Below are 23,538 nucleotides of genomic sequence, written 5' to 3' on the forward strand. Positions count from 1 at the left end.
CCCTGAGGCCTCATCTGTAGAGGCAAAGACAATGGCTGTGCTGCAGGACCGTCAGGAAGATCCGTAAGAGCCTCCTAGTCCAGGGTCTAACTAGGCTTTGCATGTAGTGTGTGCTCAGTAAATGAGAGTCCCATTCCATTCCCCCAGATGCCCCATCTCTGGCTCAAGGCCATCTTGCCTTGTTCTGACCCCTGCATGGATGACCCTGGGAACTGTGAAGTCAGTGGGGTTCCAGAAGGCCTGCTGAGCATTGGCCCTCTTTGCTTCTCAGTAAGTACACACCTCAGCAGGTAGTCTCTGCGCCTGGGTTGTGACAGGTTACTTAACCTCTCTGTGCAACATCACCAAGTGAGGCGGCTTGGCCAGAAGACAGCAGGGGAGGTACACTGGCTCTGTTCTCTTGGAAGAGAATCTTTCCGTTCTAGCTGCCGACTTTGCCACCTGGAGTGTGCTCCATCCCAGCCTCTCTGAGGTACAGTCAGGATTAACCCCTGGCAGGCAAACGGTGTGTGAGCAGCAGGGGCAAAATGGTTTCTTGAAGGTGTTTTCTGTGGGGGAGGGGTTCCCCTTCCACTTGGAAAGAATGGGGACCAATTTCTAGAGGTCAATGAGGTTAATTGTTCCGATTCTGGGCCGGCTTGTTTCATTGGTTTTGGAGGTTTGCAGCGGACTCCTGCACTGATATGAGGTCTGCTAGACTCTCCTTATTTCTCAGTGATGGTGTGGAGCACACACGGCTTTGGAGCTGTGACTTCATTCTGATAGAGCAGTCCCTTTGCCATTGATAAGCACCGTTCTTTACCTCCGACAAAGTCAGTCACATCCCGAGAGTGAGAAAGGCTGCGTCTCTCTTTCCCTTGGCCTGGCTGCTTGGCATGCTGATGCCATGGCTGGACTTCAAGCAGCCACTTTGTGCTCCAAACCGTAAACCATGGGGTGGAAAGGGCAGTGCCACGTGTTCAAAGAACCCGGGGCTCTGATAATTTTGGAGTGGCTACACTCCCTGGACTGGTCACCTCCACCAAACCTGGAATTTCTTTGAACCACACATCTGGATATGTGATAACTAATCGTTACTTCTCTGCTCTGGTGGGTCAAAGAGTGAACACTGAGGCGTGTGCCAGCATGTGCCAGCATGTGCCAGCCGGTGCCAGGTGTGCTGCAGCTGGGCTGTGGTCAGAGCATCATGTTGGCTGTGGCCACCCAACATCTCATGCATGCATTTGCCTGCGTGTTTCATTCTTATACATATGGATGTTTGCTTATACATTTTTTTTGTGTATCTCATGCATATGGATATTTGCTTTGCATTTCCTTTATGCTGCACGGAGGAGGGGAGATACTAATTACGGGCTAATTTTGCCTCGCTGAATACCATAATGATTAGGAGGAGGGGTTCTAGTGAGATTCACCTATGCCCAGGGGACTGTCAGTGTCCCCTCTGGTGTATGAGAAGGTGTATGGGAAGGATATTGGTGCAAGGCTAAGGACTGAGAGTCCATAGAGAGCAGCGGTCCCAGCCTGGTCATTGCATGTAAGTTCAGGAGCTTGGGAGTGTGTCCAGGAATGTTCAGTGGTAGTCCCACATTTCCCAGAGTTCTCTAGTGAGAGTAGAAATATGTGTCGGGCACTGGAGTCCAATGGGGGATGGCATCAGAATAGAGGACAGGAGACAGAGTATGACTGAGCACAGTGGATGGCCCCTGTGCAGATCAGATGCACAGAGCAGGAAAGTGTTGCCTGGAAAGGAGTGAGCAGAGGAATAGGAAGCTGGGAGGCAGAGGTGAAGGGGGAAGCTGGGAGGCAGAGGTGAAGGAGATTGAAGCTGGGAGGCAGAGGTGAGGGAGGAGGAAGCTGGGAGGCAGAGGTGAGGGCACAGGGCCACGTTCTCAATGAGGGCTGACATCAGTTGTGCTAAGCGAGGGTGCACATGGGAAGGTGCAAAAGAGAAGGTTTTCAAACAGGCAGGAGGAGGGCTGCACTGGGGAGGGAAAAGAGGGTACCAGTGCTGTAAAGGAGAGTTACTTGGCTCCCTGGAAGCTTCCTGGTCCATTCACTGGCTCTGCTGTCCCCCCACAGTCTGACCCCACCCCCTGGGGACAGATTCTCCCAGTAGTTCAGGGTGTCCAGTTCCCAACCCTTATGAACAGAAATAAAATGTATATGCACGGTCCACCTGTCTCCTGGGAACTGGAAGCTGAGTGACAGTTGGATGCCAGTGGTTGTCAGGGACTATTCAAGGCCTTACTGGGGGCTGAAACTCTGTGATACCATGGTTACACTCCCTTCTCCCTGTTCTGCCCCTGCTATCTCATTAGGGAAAACAAAGACACATGAGGCAAATGCACCAGGATAGGATGGTGGGGCATTAGTTATCAATGGGAATCATCCATTCATTCCTGTAAGAATGCCTAAGATCAAAAACACTGATAACAACTTATGCTGAAGAGATTGTAGGGAAAAGGGAACATTTCTGCATTGCTGGTGGGAGTGCAAGCTGGTACAACCCCTTTGCATATCAGTATGGTGATTTCTCAGAAAATTAGGAAACAACCTACTTCAAGACCCAGCAGTACTACTTTTGCGTGTATATCTAAAGGATGCTCAATCGTGCCACAAGGACATGTGCTCAACTATGCTTATAGTATCATTGTTTGTCATAGCCAGAACCTGGAAACAACCTAAAAGCCCCTCAACTGAAGAATGGATAAGGAAAATGTGGTACATTTACACAATGGAGTACTACACAGCAGAAAAAAATAACATCTTGAAATTTGCAGGCAAATGGATGGAGGTAGAAAACATCATATTGAGTGAGGTAATCCAGAAAAACAATTATCATATGTACTCAGTCATAAATGGTTTTTAAACATAAAGCAAAGAAAACCAGCCTACAAATCACAATCCCAGAGAACCTAGACAAGAAAGAGGACCCTAAGAGAGATATACATGGATCTAATCTACATGGGAAGTAGAAAAAGACAAGATCTCGTGAGTAAATGGGGAGCATGGGGACCACGAGAGAGGGTTGAAGGGGAGGGGAGAGGCAGGGAGGGCAGCAGAGAAAAATGTAGAGCTCAATAAAATCAATTAAAAAAAGAAGACAGGGTTTTTGAGGCCTGGACCAGGAAGGAATGACATCATTCTGCTTCAAGATGCTGCTGATCTCATGATCTCCCCTTGATTCGGTCCTGGCTGCCATGTCTAGGGACAGTCAGGCATCACCCAGGTGTGGTGGGGATCAGGCAGTGTGGGCACATCCTCCCATGGAACAGACATCTAAGACAGTTTCCACCAAAATGCTGAAGCCTTTTCACTGGTCCCTGGGAGCAGTGGCCTCAGGCACCATTCCTGGGTCAGAGTGTTGCTGGAGGAACAAAGCTGGATTCAGGGGTTGCCAAGGTCACAGGCACGCCACAGGCCATCTCAGAAAAGCAAGAGCAGATGCCTGGGTGGTGATGTCATGTTCTGGACCTTTCCTGAGGACTGGATGTATAATGTCACCAGCTGTGAGGCTTGGGGACTCTAGTCTCTCTGCTGCAAGCCCCATCTTCTATGCCTAGGACACAGTCTCAGAGAGTTCAGAAGAGGAGAGGCCTTAGAAGGAGCCCAGATGGACTTGCTGTCCTGGCGAGCCAGGTATCTTCTGACAAGGCCAAGAAGCTAGGAGTACAGGGCTCTCAGTGATTCCAGAGCTGGGAGCTAGAGGGGCAGCTGGAAGCATTCACAAGCATCTCTCTCTCTCTCTCTCTCTCTCTCTCTCTCTCTCTCTCTCTCTCTCTCTCTGTGTGTGTGTGTGTGTGTATGTGTGTGTATGTGTGTGTATGTGTGTGTATGTGTGTGTATTTGTGTGTAGGTCAGAGGACAGCTTTAGGTATAGATATTCACTTTCTACCTTTTTTGAGACAAGGACACTGATTCACAGCTGCTGGCCCTTGAACGTCCAGCAATACTCCTGCCTCTGCCTCCCACTTGTCAGTGTGACCATGGGCCCATGTGCTACCCTCTTACATTGTGGGTTCTGTTTTTTTTTTTTTTTTTTTTACTTATTTATTTATTTTTATTCTTTTTTAATTAAAATTTCCACCTGCTCCCCATTTCCCATTTCCCTCCCCTCCTCCCAAATATTGCCCTCCCCCCACTTCCCTCCCCCTATCCCCACTCGTCTTCTCCTCCCCCCACTCCATTCCCCCTCCCTCTCAGGTCACCAGGCTTTCAGGGCAAGCCTTTTAGCTACTGAGCTTCTTTGAGAACAGAAGCCAAGCCTGGGTGGCAGGAGGAGCCAGAGGTCATGCTGCTGCTTTGTAGTCTACAGAAGGTGTCCACTCCTGATGGAGAGTTCTGACTGAGGGTTAGAGAGGGGGGCAAAGCCCCTGTGTGCCCCTAATTTGCCATTCAGTCCCCTGGTGGGAATACTGAAGGTGAGCCCTGGCAGAGCAGTGTGTCTTGACTTGCCCCCTGTGCTCTGATTTTGGTTTCTTGCACATTCCTTCAGATTGGTGGTCTCCAGTGAGAGCTAAGAACATGGTGTCTGTCCTGGGTACACACTGTAGTTGGTTCTGTAGGAGGCACCATGCCGTGTATTACAAAGGAACCAGCTGTGTTCACAGAACACAGCTGGAGGGAACCACATCCTTGTCCCTGGCTGCCTGAGCTGGAGGTTTGGAATCCTGTGGTTGTGAGCCCTGCTGTAAGGTATGTGTGGAGTCTCTGGGGAGGCACCACTTTGTCAGTATGTTGGGGTCAGCTACTGCACACACGTGGATGGATGTGGGCCACTGTTTGGATCAAACTCAGGGCTGATGGCTAACTAGAGTCCCAGGGATGGTGCTGTAGGCAGGCCTTGAGATAAGGTCCTGGCAGGAAGAATTCCTAGCCTTTCCGTACAGAGCAAAGTTTTCATAAGTACAGGATTGGCCGTTTTTTCTTCTTTCTATTTTTGGCCTCATTTGCAGCATCAGCATGCATTATATGCAGTAGTCCACCCTCTGCCCTGTCTTTAGCTATGTGCTCCCATCAGGTTCCACATGCAACACACACACACACAAACACACACACACACACACACCACACACACACACACACCCGAGTTTTCTCAGGTTCTGTTTGCTGTTATCGTCTGCTAAGTGGTTCTGACGTTTTTCCCCCTTTTAAAAATTGCAGTCTGATCTTCAAATCGGGAACTTCCCATACACATGACAAGACTGGTGTGTAAACAAACACAGCAGCTGCACTGATCATTGGGTGCGAACACCAGTTGTCACCTAGCACTATGATCCTTGGCAAGTCAAATAACCTCCAGGCCCCAGCTTCTTACCTTGCATATCGGAGGTGATGCTGGGCCAATTCTGCCTCCTTTGGACTGGAGAATTTGCAAGAATTTTATGTCCTGAAATGTTCAAAGGACCATTTATTCCAGAGCTCAGTAACCTTCCTCAGTGAAGGACAGCGGAAAGTGAGTGGTGTGTCAACTTCATTTGCTGTGACAAAATGCCAGAGAAGCCAACTGAAAGGAGAAAGAGCTTAATTTAGCTCATGGTTTCGGAGGTTTCCAGGCACAGGCGCTGCAAGGCTGGTTGTAGCCTGGGCGACCTGCAGTCAGGACTTCAGCAGGAGTACCCACATGGCCTCGGCCATCACAGTGGGCATGAGCTCGTCCAGTTCCGATGGCAGTATCTGTCTTGGTGGTTAAGCCACCTTCCCCAGCCCCTGTGACTTCAGGAAGGCAGGTTTAAGGAGACCTGGGTTCTGGCTGCAATCTTGGGTCTAACTTTCTCTGTGATGGCAAGCTGCAGTTTTTCTACATATTGAACTGCAAGGATGACCTCCCTGACTCAGTCAGGTGAGGTGTCCTTCTCAAGTCCTTTATCCACACGGTCATCTCAGAGCATTTCTGCATCCTAGATGGAGGTTCCTAGCAACAGTCAAGGCTGTCACACACACACCACAGTGGCCACTACTCTGAGTACTTCATAACTATATCTCCTTAAGGCTCACAGATAGCCCATGTGATGGGCCTCAGAACCAGCTCCAGCCACAGAGGCAGAAAGGGCCACAGAGGTTATACAGAGACCACACAGTAAGCTAAGGGTGGTCAGGCAGTCTTATCAGGTGACATTTCCTGAGTGCCCATACAACATCCCTGTTTATACTTATCGTGTCTGGGACAATGCCAGCTGATACCTATTGTCTGCTATTGTAATTATTAAGAATGTTCTGTGGATGGGTGATGCTAACTGCAGGCTCATCACCACTATGTCAGGCCATCTGTCTGCAATCTTCTTTACTCTCCAAACCTATGTATCTTCCCATTCCATCCTTTCCACCTCAGTGGGTTTCTCCAACTGTGTATTGCTCTGAAATCCATGGTCATCAAGCCCCTTTAGTGAACCCCAAGTTGCCACTCTCAACGCTAGTCATAGTTGAAACTGGAACCCAGTTCTGGATGCTGAGCACTGAGCAGGGTGCAGGATGTGTGGGCATCAATTGGCGTTGAAGGAAAGATGGAACCTTTAGGCAGATCCACTGAGGAATATCATGCAGGGGAGAGAAGAGCGTCTTGTACCTGGCTTCTGTGACCCATGCCTGTGTTGTGCACAGTGAGAGTTCCTGTGCAGAAGGCTTTGTGCAGCCAGGACTTTCGGGGACAGCCTTACCCAGGTCAGCTCTGGGGACTCCTGCCTTCCCCTTGGGTATTCTCTGCCCTTTCCACAACATTCTCTTTCTCCTCACTGTTTTATCCTCAGATGAGAAATTCAGACTTATGCCCGCCACACTCAAAGCAGAGAGCCCTTTTAAACTGATCCTGACAAGACTCCCTGGGAACAGGGCATTTCCCACCCCACAAATGGGAAACATTGTAAGAAAGAACAGCGCTTCCTGAGCCAGATCACTGAGGAACCATGGCTGGAGCAGGCAGCTGACAGACCTTGAAAATGGATGTACAGTCATCCCCCTGTCTCCGTTTCTGAACCCTCTCTATCTGGTCTTTTTTATGGTCCTTAAGTTGTATCCACAGCCAAAGCTGGGGAAACCTAGGACCTCGAAGGCTTTATCATCAGGGGCACTCAATATGGATTACACCAAGGGCTCCCCATCTGTCTTCCGCCCCTCCCCATCCTTCCTTCCCTTTCTGTATCCCAAGGTTAGAGATATACTGTGCTCATGGAACCTAAACAGTTCAGGATGTCCATGAATGCCAAACCCAAGTGAAGTAGGTCATCCTACCTTCAGCTCCAGGATGTATGGTTTCTTTAGTTTATAGCCTAGGGAACTAAGGGCCTGAGAAGCCACACAGACTGCCTGGCCAGGGGCCTTCCTGTTCCAGGTACAGGACAGCAGCTTCCCAGGCTGAGGGTGTCAGTGAGTGAGGTTGGTCCACAGCTTCTGTTTTATATGCAGGGTAGATCCAGTATCAAGTCTGGGTGACGTCGAGGCAAGGCCTCTAAGGTTTGTAGAGAGAGAACTCGGGTTTTGAATCTAGGAACTCAGAAACCCTTCTTTCAAGCCCCTCAGACTAGAATGAGGTTTCAGGGCTGGAGAGATGGCTCAGTGGTTAAGAGCATTGCTTGCTCTTCCAAAGGTCCTGAGTTCAATTCCCAGCAACCACATGGTGGCTCACAACCATCTGTAGTGAGGTCTGGTGCCCTCTTCTGGCCTGCAGACATATACACAGACAGAATATTGTATACATAATAAATAAATAAATATTTTAGAATGAGGTTTCAGATGACCCAATCAGGATAAGCTTGATGGCTACAGGAAGACCCAAGAGTGTGGGGTGTCGGATTCATCAAGGAAGTGAGACAGATCCCACAGACCCATCATCCAATTCTGGGAAGAGACAGCCCCATCTTGGCTCATGTGCATGGCTTCTCATGGAATTGTGCAGTGTGCGGCCCATACAGCTGTGAGATTAGCAAGCTGCCCACCTTCCTTCAATGTCTCACTTCCAATTAGCCAGCATTGCTCTATACTATCCATCATTCCCTGCTGAACATATGCGCCCTCTTTCGGACTTTTTCACGGAAGTTTCCAAGCAGAGGCTAAACAATGTAATATATCGTGGTGAAAGGAGTCTAAGACTTGGGCTGCGCAATCTCAAGAAAGATAGAAAACAGCTGGGGTTGGTGTATTTGACAAAACAAACAGCAGCACCAAAATGAAAAGAGAAGACCACAGATTCCTTCCAGCTGGGGCTGGTAAGTGGTTGTCTTTCTTCCAGAGGTGGGTGGCGGCATCAAACTTATTCATGCTTAAGTCACAAGATGGCCTAGGCTTCTCATGGTCCTAGAAGTTGCTCCCCCTACTCCCATTATGAAGGATATATGGTTGCCCAACCACAGCACCCTAGATCAAAGATCTGGAGATGTAAGAGTGGATGTATGTTGTGATCTGAATCTTTAATGTTGGGCAGGTGCAGTGGAATTGCCTTCCCTAGACTGCTACATGAGAGACAATTCTTTGTTTTCAAGCTATTTCCTGCTGGGTTCTGGTTCAGAAGCTCAGCACTTTTTTTCTTACTGGATTACATCTCTGGGAATCAGTCTTCTCTGGTTAATATCTCTCTCACAAAGAAGAAATGAAATTCTACTGTAGCTCTGCTTCTAGATGCAAGGAATTCGTCCTCCATTAGAAACAGTGATGGCAATGGGGTGAGTTCAGGTATAAGGCTCCAAGTTGGATCTACTCATAGTGCTCGCTGCATCTTAAGTCTCCTGTGTGCTCCCAGGCCTGCTTCCCTCTAGTATTTGATGAAGTATTACTCTTCTTGTGGCTATGACAAAATATTGGACAAAAGGAACTTACAAAGGAAGGGTAATTTTGGTTTGAATTTCAAAGGATAGACTCCATCATGGTGAGAAAGACGTGGTGGCAGAAGTGTGATGTGGTTGGTAACACTGTCATACTGTATCCATGGTGGCAGAAGTGTGAGGTGGTTGGTCACACTGTATCCATGGTGGCAGAAGTGTGAGGTGGTTGGTCACACTATAGCCATAATCGGGAGAGAGAGAGAGAGAGAGAGAGAGAGAGAGAGAGAGAGAGAGAGAGAGGCTCGTGTTCAACTGACTTCCTCCTCCTTTCTCTTTCATCTTTATTCAGCCCAGGGCTTCAGTCCATTGGATGGTGCTGTCCACATTCAGTTAAGCCTCTCTGGAAACACCCTCAAGGACACACCCAGACACGTGTCTCCTAGGTGATTATAAACCCAGCCATACAGACAGTGAAGATTAAGCCTCCTTCACCCATGAGGTCGGAGGTCATTCTCTCATCCAGACACCCTGAACTCACTGCTGTCTGATGGTCACCACTCTGTGATTCCCAAAGTCACTTCTAGTGGCCATGGCAGTGGATTTTCAGTCTCCTCTAAGAAAGTGAGACACAGACACACCTCATTCCCCACCCACTCTCTTTCTTGTGTGCTGGGAATGGAGCCCAGAGCTTCACGAGTTCTGGACTTGCTCTTTAAGCCACTGAGCCACAACCCTGAAACACTCTCAGTGGTTACCACTGACATGGCCTGTGTTGGCTTAAATAAGAATGGCTCCATAGGAACATACAATAGAATGCTTAGTCGGCAGAGTGGCACTATTTGGGAAAAGTTAGAAGGATTAGGAGGTGTGGCTTTGTTGAAGTAGGTGTGACTTTTTTTGGAGGAAATATGTCCCTGGGGGCGGGCTGTGAGGTTTCAAAAGCCAGTGCCAGCAGACCCCAATATCTGCTGGCTGCCTGCTTTCTTTACATCAAGATATGCAGGTCTCAGACTCTGCTCCAGTGCCTGTCTTTGTGAGACCAGGCTCCCTGTGGTGATGAAAATGGACGAAGCCTCTGAAGCTATAAGCAAGCCCCCAATTAAATGCTTTTTTTTTTTTGAGTCGCCTTGGCCATGGTGTCACTTCCTAGCAGTAGAACAGTGGCTAAGAATTGGCCTCACTGGTTTCATGATCCCTTTTTCTCTCGAGTCTTCTTGTCCATCTCCAATGAGCCTTGGTTGCCATGGTTTGAAGATGGCCCCAATGCTCGTCCATTAGAAGCTTAATCCTCAGTACAGCAGACAAGGACCAGACAAGAGCCTGTTAATGGTGTTCTCACAGGGCGGGCTAATTTTCTCCTGTGGCTTTGTTATGAAACAAAACGGGGCTTCCTCTGGATCATCTCGTCTTACCCTCTGTCTGGGGCTTGAGAGGACATAGCATAAAGGCCGCCTCCAGAAGCCATTGCCACACTCTTGAACTTTCTGCCTTCCAGCTAAATACGTTTCTGTTCAGGGAAATTAAGGAACAGCTATCAGAGCCTGCTGAAACCCAGGCTCACCCAGGGCCACAACCGTTTATGATAGCCATTCCTTTCTCCTGCTACCCTTCTATCCCTTAGACGTCCTCTCAAAGGGACCCTCCACTTGCCTGTTCCTTGTTCATCCCTCATCCTCAGTCCCGTCTCCGTGCCTCGCTTTGCATCCTCCTCAGTGAGCATCTTGGGAATCCGCCCATTCCATTCCTTTCAAGCCCCGCCTCAGGCCTCTCCTTGCTTAGCATGGGGAAGTTATTTACATATCCATTTCCCCTGAGATTAGATAATTAGTCTATTAATTCACCAAATGTCTAAGGTCCCCATATGTGTACACATGTGGTAGGTGGTAGAGACTGAAAAGAATTAATGAGGCAGTCTCTGACCTCCAAACACTCAGAGCTGGGGCAGCAGGCAGAGTAATAGCACTTCAGCCGAGTGTGTGAAGTTCAAGGCCAAGATGTACTTGCAAGGCGCTGAGGAGGGGGCTTTGGCAATGGTTTATGGGAGAAGGGGCTGGATAAGAATGCACACCAGGCTCAAGGCTTTGACCTAGATTTTAAAAGCAATAAGGATCTGTCTCCTCTGGTCCAGGGGTAGGAAGTTAAGTAAAACAAACTTTCGTGGCCCTCAGAGTCTGGTGGAAGAAGCATTTATTTAAATGAGTTCTGAAAATACAGTCACCTGAAGGGACCGTCAGGCATATATATGACATCCTGTGGCTCTGCTGGACGTAGCAGAGAGCTCACCAGTGGCTGTCCAGCCAAGCCTAGAGTAACCACATCAGTCCCTAGCAAGTGTTCCAGGCTGGCATGTGTAGATCCAGCCAGGGAAGTGGAGGAAATTAGGATGAGAAGTCAAACCCTGACCCCCACCCAGAGAAACTGCTGCTCAGCAGACTGAATTTTCACATTCCAAGCCTCAACCATACTTCAGAAAGCTCAGGGGCCTTGCTGTAGACTGAGCACTCTTAACAAACCCATCCTAATTATAGTGACGATAGAGCTTATGCTTCCCCCATTCAGAGACATGCCTGTATTATAATTTCCCTGATTGTCTCCACTGGAAGGAGCTAAATGTCTTCAGAAGAAAAGCTACTCCTTTCTTAGTCCAGGCTGGGCAGGGTTCAAGGCCCCATACCTGCAGGAGCTGCTTGCTTCTTTCTTTGGGTGAAGTTTGGGATGTGTGTGCTCCTGGACCCCAGGAGAGTGAAGGGGCTGAGGGAAGTCCTCACTTCATGGGATTGCTAAAGAAAGGGACTCCTTTTGGGACCGCTTGGAAGTCCACTGAGCTCTCAGCGGGATGGGGTGAGCAAGCAGAAGCCCCATGTCAGGGGTTCCTTCTGCTCTGTACTGGCTGACAAGTGAACAGGATGCTATCCCTTTCTGTGCCACAGTTTCTTTGCCTGTACACGACAAAGTTGGTGTTCTGGGAGTGTGTTCTTTAAATAACTTTTCCAGTAGACTTCAAATATAAAATCGTAAGTCAAGTGGAGCTCTGCTGGCGCAAGAGGGGTGTTGAGCGCCTCTTCAGGTTACGCTTCCTTCGTTACTATTTCCTCCTCTCCCACTTATCCCAAAGCTGAGACCACAGCACAACCTCAGCTCTAGGACTCTGAGATCATGCCTTTTAGTTCCCTAATGAATAAGATAATTGTACAGTTGTCCAAGGTTAAAACTACCCCAGGAGCAGCACAAACTGAAGGGGACCTGTGAGGTCACCTGCGAAGCCTTCCATTTGCAGACGGTCTAGCTGCTGCTGCTTTCTCTGCCCCAGCCACACCCACCTCGCCTATTTTCATGGTGATAAAATCCACACAGTATTAAATTTACCGCACTGACCATTTTAACACATACAATCCAGTGGCGTTAAACACATTCATAATGCTGTGTAGCTCTCACCTTCTTACATTTCTAGAACTTTCTTGTGACCTACGATGGAAACCCCATACCCTGAAGTACTTCCTCTTCTTCCCCTCCCACAGTCTTTGGAGTTCTCCGTTCCTGTCATGACCTTCTTAGTTTGACTGTTTCCTATCCATAATGATCCGTGTCCCATGGTTTAAATTGCACCTCGCTTCTCTTACCGTAAAATTTTCAGGACACTTCTGAACAGGGACCCCCTGTGCTCAGCCCTCAGTTTGGACCCCAGCAACAGAGGGTTAGGGATGGATGCTGGCCCAACTTTCCTTTCCCAAATGCAGCTCCTGGATGGACCCACACTGTTGCCACAGCTTCTGGACCCTGTCCTCAGCCGAGGGCGCTGGGTGGATTGACTCTTAGTCCAGGTAACCACAGCCGTTGGGCACAGTTTCAGTTGTTTCTGGGCTATTCTTTCAAGTGCAGTTTGCACCAAAGCATCAGAGGCGAGGTGTTCCTGCGGTCTGGCCAAACCCTGCAGCAGGTGTTAACACCTCTTAGAAAGTTACCAGACTCAGTTCTCCCAGTTTCAGCACAGCAAGAAATCCCCCCCCCCCGCGTTTCTACATTCTGTGACACACTACTGGGAGGAGGGAAGGCTGCCCCTCAGACTTTCATTATGTGTAGGCTATTCCCTGCTTAAGGATGCTTGTAACTGCTGGCTGTGAATTAGATGAGCACACACTCCTTTCTGGGTGATGGAAATTGGACCAAGTGTCCCAATGATACAGAAACTCATTTTTCTTCCCAGACAGGGAGTTTGTAAAATTTTTCATTTGCTTTCCAAATAGTGTCTGTATTATGTCTTGAATAAAGCACTATGGTTTTGTGGTGAACCTCAAGATCATTCCTTCCTAGGAGCTGCGTGTGTGTGTGTGTGTGTGTATGTGTGCGCGCGTGCGCGCACACACACACATGCAGTCATGTAGGAAATATCACTACTGATTGTCTGGGTTCTGAGGAATTCCGCAGACCCAAAGGTTGGAAGGCTCCCCCACCTGACATTAAGGGCCACTGACAATCTTCTCCTTTTAGGGACATAGACAAACCTGCCCATTCCGAAGAGAAGAGCAATGTTTCAGGGCCAGGACCAGACCTGGCAGGTTCAGGGATGCTGCCAGGGGCAGGGTTGCCTCTGCAGACAGGGATCCCAGGAGTCCAGCTTCCCGATTCAGTGCTGTCTCCCCACACCACAGATTTATTGGCCTGTGTGTCTGTGTGTGCAAATGCAAGAACAGTCTTGTGTATAAATTTCAATTTGAGTGTTCACTTTGGGACTCAGATGTGAATCTTCTGGGCCTTAAGTCCAGAAGGTGACATGAGTCATTGAGGTGAGTGTAGAGGCTGCTAAGGCTCCTGGTCAATGAGCCATGGGTGTTCCATCTCAAGTCACTGCAAACATATTTTCTAGGGATTTGATAACCCCTAAGAAAAGTATTTCAATCCCCTTACAGGTGACCCAAGTGCACAGATATGTAGGCGGAAGCTTCTGTCCTGCCTGGTCCCACAATAAACACACAGAAACTGTATTATTTGCAATACTGTTTGGCCAATGACTTCAGCGTAATTTTAGCTTGCTCTTATATCCTAAACTAACCCATCTCCATTAATCTGTGCACCACCACAAGGTCGTGGTCTACTGGCAAAGTTAGCTTATCTGTCTCCAGCGGCAGCTCCATGGCTTCTCCTGACACTACTTACTCTCTCCTCTGTCTACTTGGAACTTCCGCCTTGCCCTGCTCTGCTAAGCCACTAGCCGAAACAGATTTATTCATTAACCAATAAAAGCAACACATAGAAAGACTTCCTACACCACAGATGCTTGTCTTTTTAAAAGATATTTGACTTCTCTAGACAAGGAAATAGCATATTCTCCTGGCCACTGGCCAATGCAATCACAGGCACCCTAACTCTTCCTCAAAGCAAAAGTTATGACTTCAGAATACCCTGACTGTTACCTATATCAGTCCCCGATCAAGTACAACCCACAGTTCCTGCATCATCACCACCCACTCTTTCTAAGGTTTAGAGAGTTACCTGAATGTTTCAGGTGAGGAAGAAGCCCCCTGTTTATTTTTCCATTTGCTAACTTGTAGGAGGTACTTACTGCTCAATGCTGGAGTTCAAGTACAGCTTCTAAACTCCCCTGAAATAATTCACATGCATATAGTACAAGCTGGTAAGTGGGAAAATCAGCCTGTCCACTGGTGGAGAGATTCTATTCTTCTCCCACGGGAAGGACAGAGTCCTGCTTCCCACCCTCTAACAATGTAGCTTATAAATAATTTATATGAGGATGTATATGAGTATCCTTAGTATTGAATAAAGAAACATACCAACAAAGTGAGAGTAACCCAGCAAGGCAATTTCTGCTAGTAAAAATGGCATGCTATGACTCAAACTAGACTAGTCAGTGTACATGGCCAAGAGGCCCTCTGTCATCTCCATAACTGTGGTGGTCTGAGTAGGAATGGCTTCCTTAGACTCACGTGTTTGAATGCTTGACCTCTAGGGAGTGGCATTAGGAGGTGTGGCTTTGTCAGAGTAGGTGTGGCCTCGTTGGAGGAAGTTTGTCACTGTCTGGGCGGGCTTTCAGGTCTCAGATACCCAAGCTAGGCCTAGTGTGTCATTCACTTCCGCTGCCTGTGGATCAAGAGGTAGAACTCTCAGCTGCCTTTCCAGCACCATCTCTGCCTGCAGGACGATATGCTTCCCGCCATGACCATAATGGACTAAATTTCTGAATTGTAAGCCAGCCCCAATTAATGTTATCCATATAAGAGTTGCTGTGGTCATGGTGTCTCTTCACAGCAATAAAACCCAAACTAGGATGTGTCACACCTTATTGGTAGGATCTTGAAGGTATAAGGAGTAACAGAGCTCAGGAATGTCTATTGATTGGCCACATAGGCATACCGCAAGATGAGAGATATCTAGGCAGTGTTGGTCCTTGGTAGGCTACCCGTCTTTGGCAGAAACAATCTTTTCTCACATGTATAATCATCAAAGCCCTCAAAGTCAGTGTTTGTTTAGTTTATGGGTTTTGTGTTTTTCTGATATTTAAAGCACTGCTATCAATCCTATTTCACAGATGGGGCCATGGCTTGCACAAGGAATGCCCCATAGGCCCATGTGTTTAAACACTTGGTGCCCAGATGGCGGCACTGTTTGAAGGATTGTAGAACCTTTGGGGTGGGAAAAATGTAGCAAGCGTGGGTCATTGGGGGACCTTTGAGGGATACAGCCTAGTCCTACTTCGTGCCTGAGCTCTCGGCTTCCTGTCTGTGCTCCACTGCCAGGAACAGGAGAATTTGTTGCTGTCCCCGTGGTCATGCTGGGCTATGCCCTTTGAAACATGAGTCAAAATGGACTCTGTCCCCTTAAGCCTTAGCTGTCAGATAGTTCATCACAGTGATTCGAAAAGCTCTCCTCAGCCCTTCCTTCCTCCTCAGGAGCAGAAGGCTGAGTGCTGCCACCCACTGTGTCTGTGGAAGGATGCGGACTATAGTTGAATCAGTTTCATGCATCGTTGTTGCTCTTTTGGTAAGAACAAAACACACCTATGACCTCCGGACTGTGGGATTTGGATGATAACACATACAGCTTAAATGCTTCAGGGTTAGCCTTTTAAGTGGACATTACATAGTAGAAAGATTGGTGGCAGAAGTTATGCTGGTCACTTAGTATCAATCTTCCTTTACTCCATGTCATTTAGTGTTAGGGAATAATAACATGATGGGCCAAGAGAGAGCAAGGAAGAAAGGAAAGGCGTTCGGTTGCTGCGCTTTATTGGTGTCTCCTGCACAAGGGAACGGACGTCTGTGTTTCCATGCTGCATTGGCTCCCCCAAACTGTACAGCTGGTTCTGATGGGTGGATGAACTCTTCCCAAGACACATCTACAATGATGACTGCCACTCTTCCTACAATGTCCCTGCCACGAGCGTTTAGTGGATACCCTACTCTTTATGTGATAGGACTAAAAAAATATCAACCATCTTATCCCATCCCTAGCTGATGCTGAGGGAGGCAAGTTCAAAGCCAGGGAAGGGACAGAGATCTTCAAGTGCAGGAAGGCAGCTCTGAGAGAGAAGCCTCATTGCAATATTTCAAGAACACTCAGTAACAGAGACTTTTACCTGTCAAATGAGTTTCACAGTCTGACAAAATTTTTTTCATTTCGGCAAGCCTCAAACATACTGGACAATTTCTTTTCCTCCCCCCATTTTGCTTTCTTCTTTTTAAATATCCTTGAATCTGTTCTCTTAGTGAGTGGCTTAAATTGATTGTTTCAAATGAAATGATGTAACATAGAAAAGAGAACAAACAAAATGAAATCAAGTTTTTTTAAAACTAGAGAAACAAGTATCTTGTATGTATTAAAGTTGATTAACAAAGATATTTTAAAGCATGAAGTTCATGTTGACAAAGGAAGAAAGAGCTCCAAGGTTGGGGTAGGATTGAGAACACTGGAGAGGTCAGCCCATGGCCTTGCCAAAAAGGGAGTCTGTTCACTGCTTCAGAACACAACGGAGACCTGCCAGAGAGATTTGCCTCACATTTTCTGAACCCTCTGTGATGTGGAATGCCCTTCTGTATATGCGTTGTTTTTATTGGTTAATGAATAAAGCTGCTTTGGCCTATGACAGGGCAGAATATAGCCAGGCTGGAAGAGATAAATAGAGAGAGTAGGTGAAGTCAAAGAGATGTCATGTAGCTGCCTAAGGAGACAGATGCCGGATCCTTACCGGTAACCTCATGGTGATATATAGATTAATAGAAATGGGTTAATTAATAAGAAACCTGAGCTAATAGGTCAAGCAATATTGCAGTAAATATAGTTTCTGTGTGATTATTCGGGTCTGGGCAGTTAGGAACGAACAAGGACTCTCTGCTTACACTTCTGTTATATTCCTAGTTGCTGGAGACCGTAAGTCTTCAAGGGAGGCTGTGGGAAAAGGTAGGAGGAGGCTGCTGGAAGGCAGCTGTACCCCCACAGGTGTGCTTGAGGAGTAGGTAGTGTCTTAGCTACTGTTCTATTGCTGTGAAGAGACACCATGGCCAAGGCAACTCAGAAAAGAAAGCATTTAATTGGGGCCAGGTTACAGTTTTAGAGGGTTGGCCCATGGTCATCATGAAGCAAGCAGGAAGGTATGGTTGGGGCTGGAGTAGCAGCTGAGAGCTTTATATCCTGATCCTTAGACAGGGGAGAGAGAGAGAGAGAGAGAGAGAGAGAGAGAGAGAGAGAGAGAGAGAGAGAGAGACTGGACTTAGTATGGGCTTTTGAAATCTCAAAGCCCACCTCCAGTGATATGAATCTGCTAACAAAGCCACAAGGTCACATGTCCTAATTCTTCTTAGAATATTTCACTAACTGGGGACCAAGTGTTCAAACATATCAACCTATGGGGGCCATTCTCATTCAAATCACAACAGGTGACAGGGACCAGGGAAGATGCCCCAAGGGAGATGAAGGCAGGTCTGTGCACAATTCACAGACCTCCATCTTTCCCACCTGAGCCACAATCTACAGCAGTCGCCTTCCTCATCCATGCCCTTGTGATCACAAAGCTGTCTTCCACCTACTCCGCTGTGGTCACCAGACACGTAGGAACCCAAGCCCTCTGCCACGCTTTCCCTCTGTCCTCAGCCATCCACACCCCTCACTAGAAGAGATTACTTCTCAGATCTACAAATGAGAAAAATTAAATAATTGCACAGTGAGGTCAGGGGATGCATAGGTCACACAGGAAGAAGAGCAGAGCCAGGAAGGGCCTGCCTCTATGTGCCCCAGGTGTGCAGGTGTGCCTGTGTGTGTGCATGCATGTGTGTGTGTGTGCACGTGCGTGTGTAAGTGTGTGTGTGTGATGTGGTTTCCATCTCTCTTCTGTTTTCTCATCTCTTCCTGGGAGTGAGGTTAAATAGCAGCAACCAGAACTTAGAAGGAAGCAGCTGTGTCTCCATGGATTCCTTGGGATCCAGAAGTTCAAGGCTCATGGTAGACACTTGATGAATATATGGAATACATGTGTACTATACAGGTCACCTCCCCAGTTTTATCTGCCTTGTGTGTGGTGTTTTATCTGAACCTAGAAGCCCACAAGGATTAACTAGACCAGGACCAGGTACAAGCACCAAAGTTGACAGTCCAAAGGAATTCACAGAACATTCTAGTTCTCTTTGGTCAACTTCCCCTCTCTCAAACCACCCAGAATTAAATAATGTCACCTCCGTCTCCACTGCAAGCATGGCTAGTGTTCTCCCAAGGAGTTTGGGAGAGGCTTGCCTTGCAGGTATGTTTATTCTGTTGGGGGTTGGGGTGGAGTTGGAGATAGCAGTCACATTGTCACTGCCATTTTGATTTTAGGAAGAGAGAATATGAGGGAGTGCTTTATCTCGAGGTGAGATTTGAGGCACCAGGAAGCATGATGATGTACCTGCAGGCCAGATTCCTTCCCACGGCTGGTTCTGAGTTCAGAGATGGCTCTCCCTCCACTACCCACTGCTCAGAGAAAGTGATTATGGGTGGGCATCTAGTAGAGTTGGGGTGATCGGGACAGTGTGCCCAGGGAGCATGCTCAAGGAGGACAATGGCAGATACAGCCACCCTGAATGTGTAGCTCTCAAATATCTGTGAGTAGTTTAGCCACCTCATTGCTGTCCAGTGTTTCCTCTGCATCTCATGCCCATCCCACATGCCTGCCAATGATGTATTGTGTGCAGAATTATTTTCATATTGATTATGACTTAACATCCTAGGAACCAAAACCAAGCCCATGATGGATTCCATGACCAGCCCTGGTTTGTGGAATACCCGCTCTGTGGGGGAGGAAGTGTGTTGCCATGTAGTTCCTCTTTGAAGGCTGAATAGCGATGAATGGCTAGTTACAATAGTATGTTTTAATGTGGAGTTGAGACACACGTCTGTAAGCCTCTGGTGCAGTGTTTTTCTAGCTTGTGTGGGAGGACTCCATCTTCAAAGAAAATCTTACCTGGAAGCTGACCTAGAGCATACTGCAAACTCTGACTGTTTGTGCTATGTCTAAGGCTTGCTTCCCACACCCACAGGTCCAGAAAGGAAAACATGCCTGCACTCCCTGCCCAGTTAACACACAGAACATAGCACCTACTATGTTTTAGGAACTGGGAGGGGCCAGAGAAGAGGACCAAGATGGCCTCTGCTTTCTTCTCACTTACCCTACAGCAGACAGCAAAGGTCAGTTTAGAATGTGGCCACTGCTGTCAACAGGGCACACTGGGGTGTTGGGGTCTAGCTGGGAACCGGCTCTTTCAAATGGGACACCAAGAAAGGCCACAAGGGATGGGCTCACCCTGGAGCCAAGATCAGAATGGTACTTGGACATGCCCTGATGTTGGTTAGTGGGAAGCAGATCCATAGATTGAAATGACTTTTTCTAAAAGCCCAGACAATGCTTAACTCTGGGTTTCTAGGCCCCCATCCCCAGGGTTCTTTCCTTCACCAACATTAACTAAATAGCCACCACATGAAAAGGTCTCTGTGACAGGTGACATTCAAGGGCCACAAGCCTCCTGACCATGTCTTGGTGTTGGGCACTCGCTGTCTAAGTATAAATGCTGAGCTGAAACTCTCCCATCCCCTTACTCTAACCCAGGACTGGACTTGGTTCTGAAGTCCCTGTGCCACAAAAGGCAGAATTCCGCAGGGAATGCCCAAAACCTGTGGGCCTGGGGAACAAACTTCTTCACTTCCTACTTTCTGGGGAGCAAACTGTAGGGAGCTAAACAAGATGGCAGATCAAATCACCCACATTCTCCTGGAGGCAGGCCTTCGACAGAAGTAAGGCTCCCAGGGTATTTGAAGACCATCGAAGCCAGTTTCTTTTCTGTGCCACTGAAGACATTCATACAGAAACTGTGGGAAGCCTGTCTGTAATTTCCACTTTTCCAACTGAGAGTCCAGACGCTGGCTCCAGACAGACACCCCTCTGGTGCTGAGTGTAAGGGCTCCCTTTACCACCGCAGACCAAGCAGCTGCAGACCACCAGGGCTTTTCCAAGCCACCAGCTGGCACCTGTGTGCCCAGCACCATCCCCTTGCCTAAAGCCCCATCCCAGCCCCCCCCCCCCATTGTTCCTCCAGCTATCTAGGAGACATGTAGGACCACAGTTACTGGCTCCGCTGTGCACAATAAGCCATGGAACTCTGATAACCTTCCTGGGTACAGTGCCATGACATAGTCATGGCAGCTAAATTTTCTATTAAATCACTTGCCGGGGCCTCTGGTTGCTTCTTCCTGTGCACTCTGAGGTCTAGACCAAGTTAAGATGCCAACCAGCCCTTCCTCTCCCCTACTTTCCAGCTAGTCATTTATGTGAGCACTGTATAATCCACAGGAAACACATACATCCCAGAATCGTCTTCACTCTCCTGAGCACAGGAAGCAGTCAGCTGCAGACACAGGGCTCAGCACGTGCCCACAGGTGACAAGGCCTGCCAACTCAGAACTCCATATGCTCTAAGGCGCAGCAGGGCCCTGAGGCCTGGTGGATAGCCCAGCCTGGGAAGACAGACTAGACTGACTGGGAACAATCCCCCAGTGTCCTGGACTCAGCAGCTGCCAGCAGTTAGCAGACCCTGCTTTTCATGGGGTCCTACAGCCTTGCCTCTGCCAGCAAACAAGAGGCAGCCCCTGGCCTTTGGGGTGAACAAAGAGGGGGACATTTTCCGGAGGGACAGTTATGTTCTGGGTATCCTGCATGGCCCAGGCTCTCTCAGAGGCCCAGCGAGAAGTTAATCGTAATAATCCCATCCCCCCCCCTCCCCCCCCCCCCCCCCCCCCCGGCAGAACCGCAAGGCAGACGTTTAGAGTAGTACCGACCTCCCCCAACTCCCTCCGCAGAGCATAGTGCGACACTTACACAAGCACCCACCACAGGTCCAGTGGGTTTCTGTCCCACCCTCACTCAAGGGCCACTTTCCTGCTCACCAAGCCCCTCTGGGGTCCTGTTGGAGATGGCAACTGAGCTGGGGGCGTCCTCTGGGGCATCCCCTTCGTACTTGGTGCCAGTCCCACCAGCGGTGTGCCGTCTCCTGCCGCCACCTGCACTTACCAGGCCACAACCGCTAGACTGGATGTAGGGAAGGATCGGGATCCTGGAGCGGTGACTGCTGCTGCCCTGGGCACAGCCGTCTGCCCAACCCGCGCTCCTTGCCTCTCTTGCAGCCTGTCGGGCGCCCCTCTCGCAGACTGGCCAGCTGGGACGCGCCCACAGGCCCCGGGCGGGCGGGGACCGGCTGCTCTTTGTTTGGAGCTGGCTTTTTTATTTTTCTTTCTCCAGTTCAGAGCACACGGAGCTCTTGGTCCTGGCAATTGTGCAGAAGTGGCCCCCGAGTAACTTGTGGGGTGGGGGTGGGGCAGAGACGGAGAGGCGGCCATCCCAGACCCACCCACTCACTCTAGAATCCCCGTCTCAGACTTAGATTGGTCCTCATGAAGAGGAGGAAATCTCAGGCTCCGGGAAGAAGTAAATCCTTGAGGGGTTCCACGGGGTATCGAGACAAGCCTCTCACTTCTCTCCTTACTCCTGCAACACAAGAGTCATCGTCTCAAAGTCATGTGGACCATCGTTTTTACAATCCGTGGAACCAAAGAAAAGCCAGATCTCTTCTTAGACTGGAACACAATGGAAGAGCAGACAGCAGAGGCCCAGTCTTCGCCAGTGGGTGAGGGAGCAGAGTTGCTGACCCCAGCTGCCCAGCAGCGGGGGAGCACCCTATGTGATCTACAGAGAGGAACACCCGCGCTTAGCCAGCCTTGACTGCAGTGAGCAAGACTTGCCGCTCCTGAGTTATTTTTCTTTCTGCTGTGTCAAAATACCTGGCAAGAACAACTTAAGGAAGGGTTTGTTCTGTCTCACAGTGTGAGGGTGCAGTGGGTCACAGACGGCAGAGGTGGCTGGCCACATTGGGTCTGCAGCCAAGAACCGGAGAGGGATGAATGTTGGTGCTCAGATCGCTTGCTTTGTTTTTCTTTGTTATCCAGTCCAGGTTCTAGTATGGGATAGTGTCACATACATTCCCTCAGTGAAACATCCTCCTAGACACATCCGAAGGTGTGTTTCCTAGCTGATCCTAAAGCCAGTGAAGTTGACAACTGAGTCGCAGAAGGCAGGGAAAGCTGAGCTTACCTGGCTACTGAGGCACCAGTGCCCCCTAAGTACCCAGCTAGCTCCTAAGGATGGGCTATCACAGGGGACATGAGTTGGGACTGAGGTTTGGATGTGTTGTGTCTCCTTCAAAATTCACCCTGAGGAATTGACGAGATGGCACAATGATTAAGAAAGAGTACTGGCTGTTCTCCCAGAGGACCCAGGTTCAATTCCCAGCACCCACATGGCAGCTCACAGCTGTCTGTAATTCCAAGATCTGACACCATAATAGAGATATATGTGCAGGCAAAACACCAATACACATAAAATAAAACTCATCCTGAGATTTAGTGCCTAGGGTGGAGGGGTGTGGGACCTTTCAGAGTGCTCTGGTGCTGAGGGCTCCTGGAGGGATTAATACTGCTCTCACAGAACGGGGCTGATTCTCTGGGAAGTCAACTTTCGTGGTCCCACACTGGACTGGTTACCCCAGAGAGCAGATTATACTTATTTCATTTTTATATGTGTGCATGGCTATGTGTGTGGATGTGTTCATGTGTACACAAGTGCATGAATGTATGTGTGTGTGTAGATCAGAGGCTATTATATAGCATGATGTCCCCCTTTTCTTGAAGGCAATAACTCCCCTCTTTCACTTTCTACCACGCTGTAACAGTGCGAGGCTCTTGCCAGATTTGACTGTCCATTTTTGGGCTTCTCGAGCTGCCGAACATGAGCTAAACAGACTTCAATTCTTTCTATGTTGTTCAGTCTCGGGTATTTTATTGAAGCAGTGGAAGATGGACTAAGATAATGGGATGGAAGGATTTAGAGGTGATGGAGATATCTGTGAGAGGTGAACTGGGTATGGGAGTGATGAAAAGATGCAAGTAGAGAGAGCGATAGAGAGCTGTGCAGCAGGAAGAAGAGCCTTGAGGGAGGGGCCTCGGGTATGAGGGAGGGGCCTGGGGTGTGAGGGAGGGCCTGGGTGTGAGGGAGGGGCCTGAGGGTGTGAGGGAGGGGTTTGGGATGTGAGGGCGGGGCCTGGGGTGTGAAGAAGGGACCTGGGGATATGAGGGAGGAACCCATGTGTGAGGGAGGGGGCCTGCATATGGGGGAGGGGCCTGCGTGTGAGGAGGGAGGGGCCTGGGGTATGAGGGAGAGGCCTGAATGTGAGGGAGGGGCCTGGGGTGTGAGGGAGGG

General features: G+C 48.9%; 1 protein-coding gene across 4 annotated transcripts in view; it reads right to left on the minus strand.

The window, feature by feature from the left end:
• Tspan11 (tetraspanin 11) overlaps nt 1-21,480 on the minus strand; it is a 64,614-nt gene extending 43,134 nt beyond the window's left edge. For 2 of the 4 annotated variants that reach the window (XM_057784123.1, XM_057784105.1), the window contains exon 1: nt 5,318-5,419. In XM_057784123.1, the coding sequence (XP_057640106.1) occupies nt 5,318-5,324 (7 nt within the window). In that variant the 5' untranslated portion in view covers nt 5,325-5,419. Of the gene's footprint in view, nt 1-5,317; nt 5,420-21,105; nt 21,182-21,297 lie in introns of those variants that run through there. The other 2 variants (XM_057784108.1, XM_057784114.1) reach the window with 2 other exon arrangements.
• Nucleotides 21,481-23,538: the final 2,058 nt, after the last annotated feature.

Source organism: Chionomys nivalis, chromosome 1, assembly GCF_950005125.1.
Source record: "Chionomys nivalis chromosome 1, mChiNiv1.1, whole genome shotgun sequence".
Classification (NCBI taxonomy): domain Eukaryota; kingdom Metazoa; phylum Chordata; class Mammalia; order Rodentia; family Cricetidae; genus Chionomys; species Chionomys nivalis.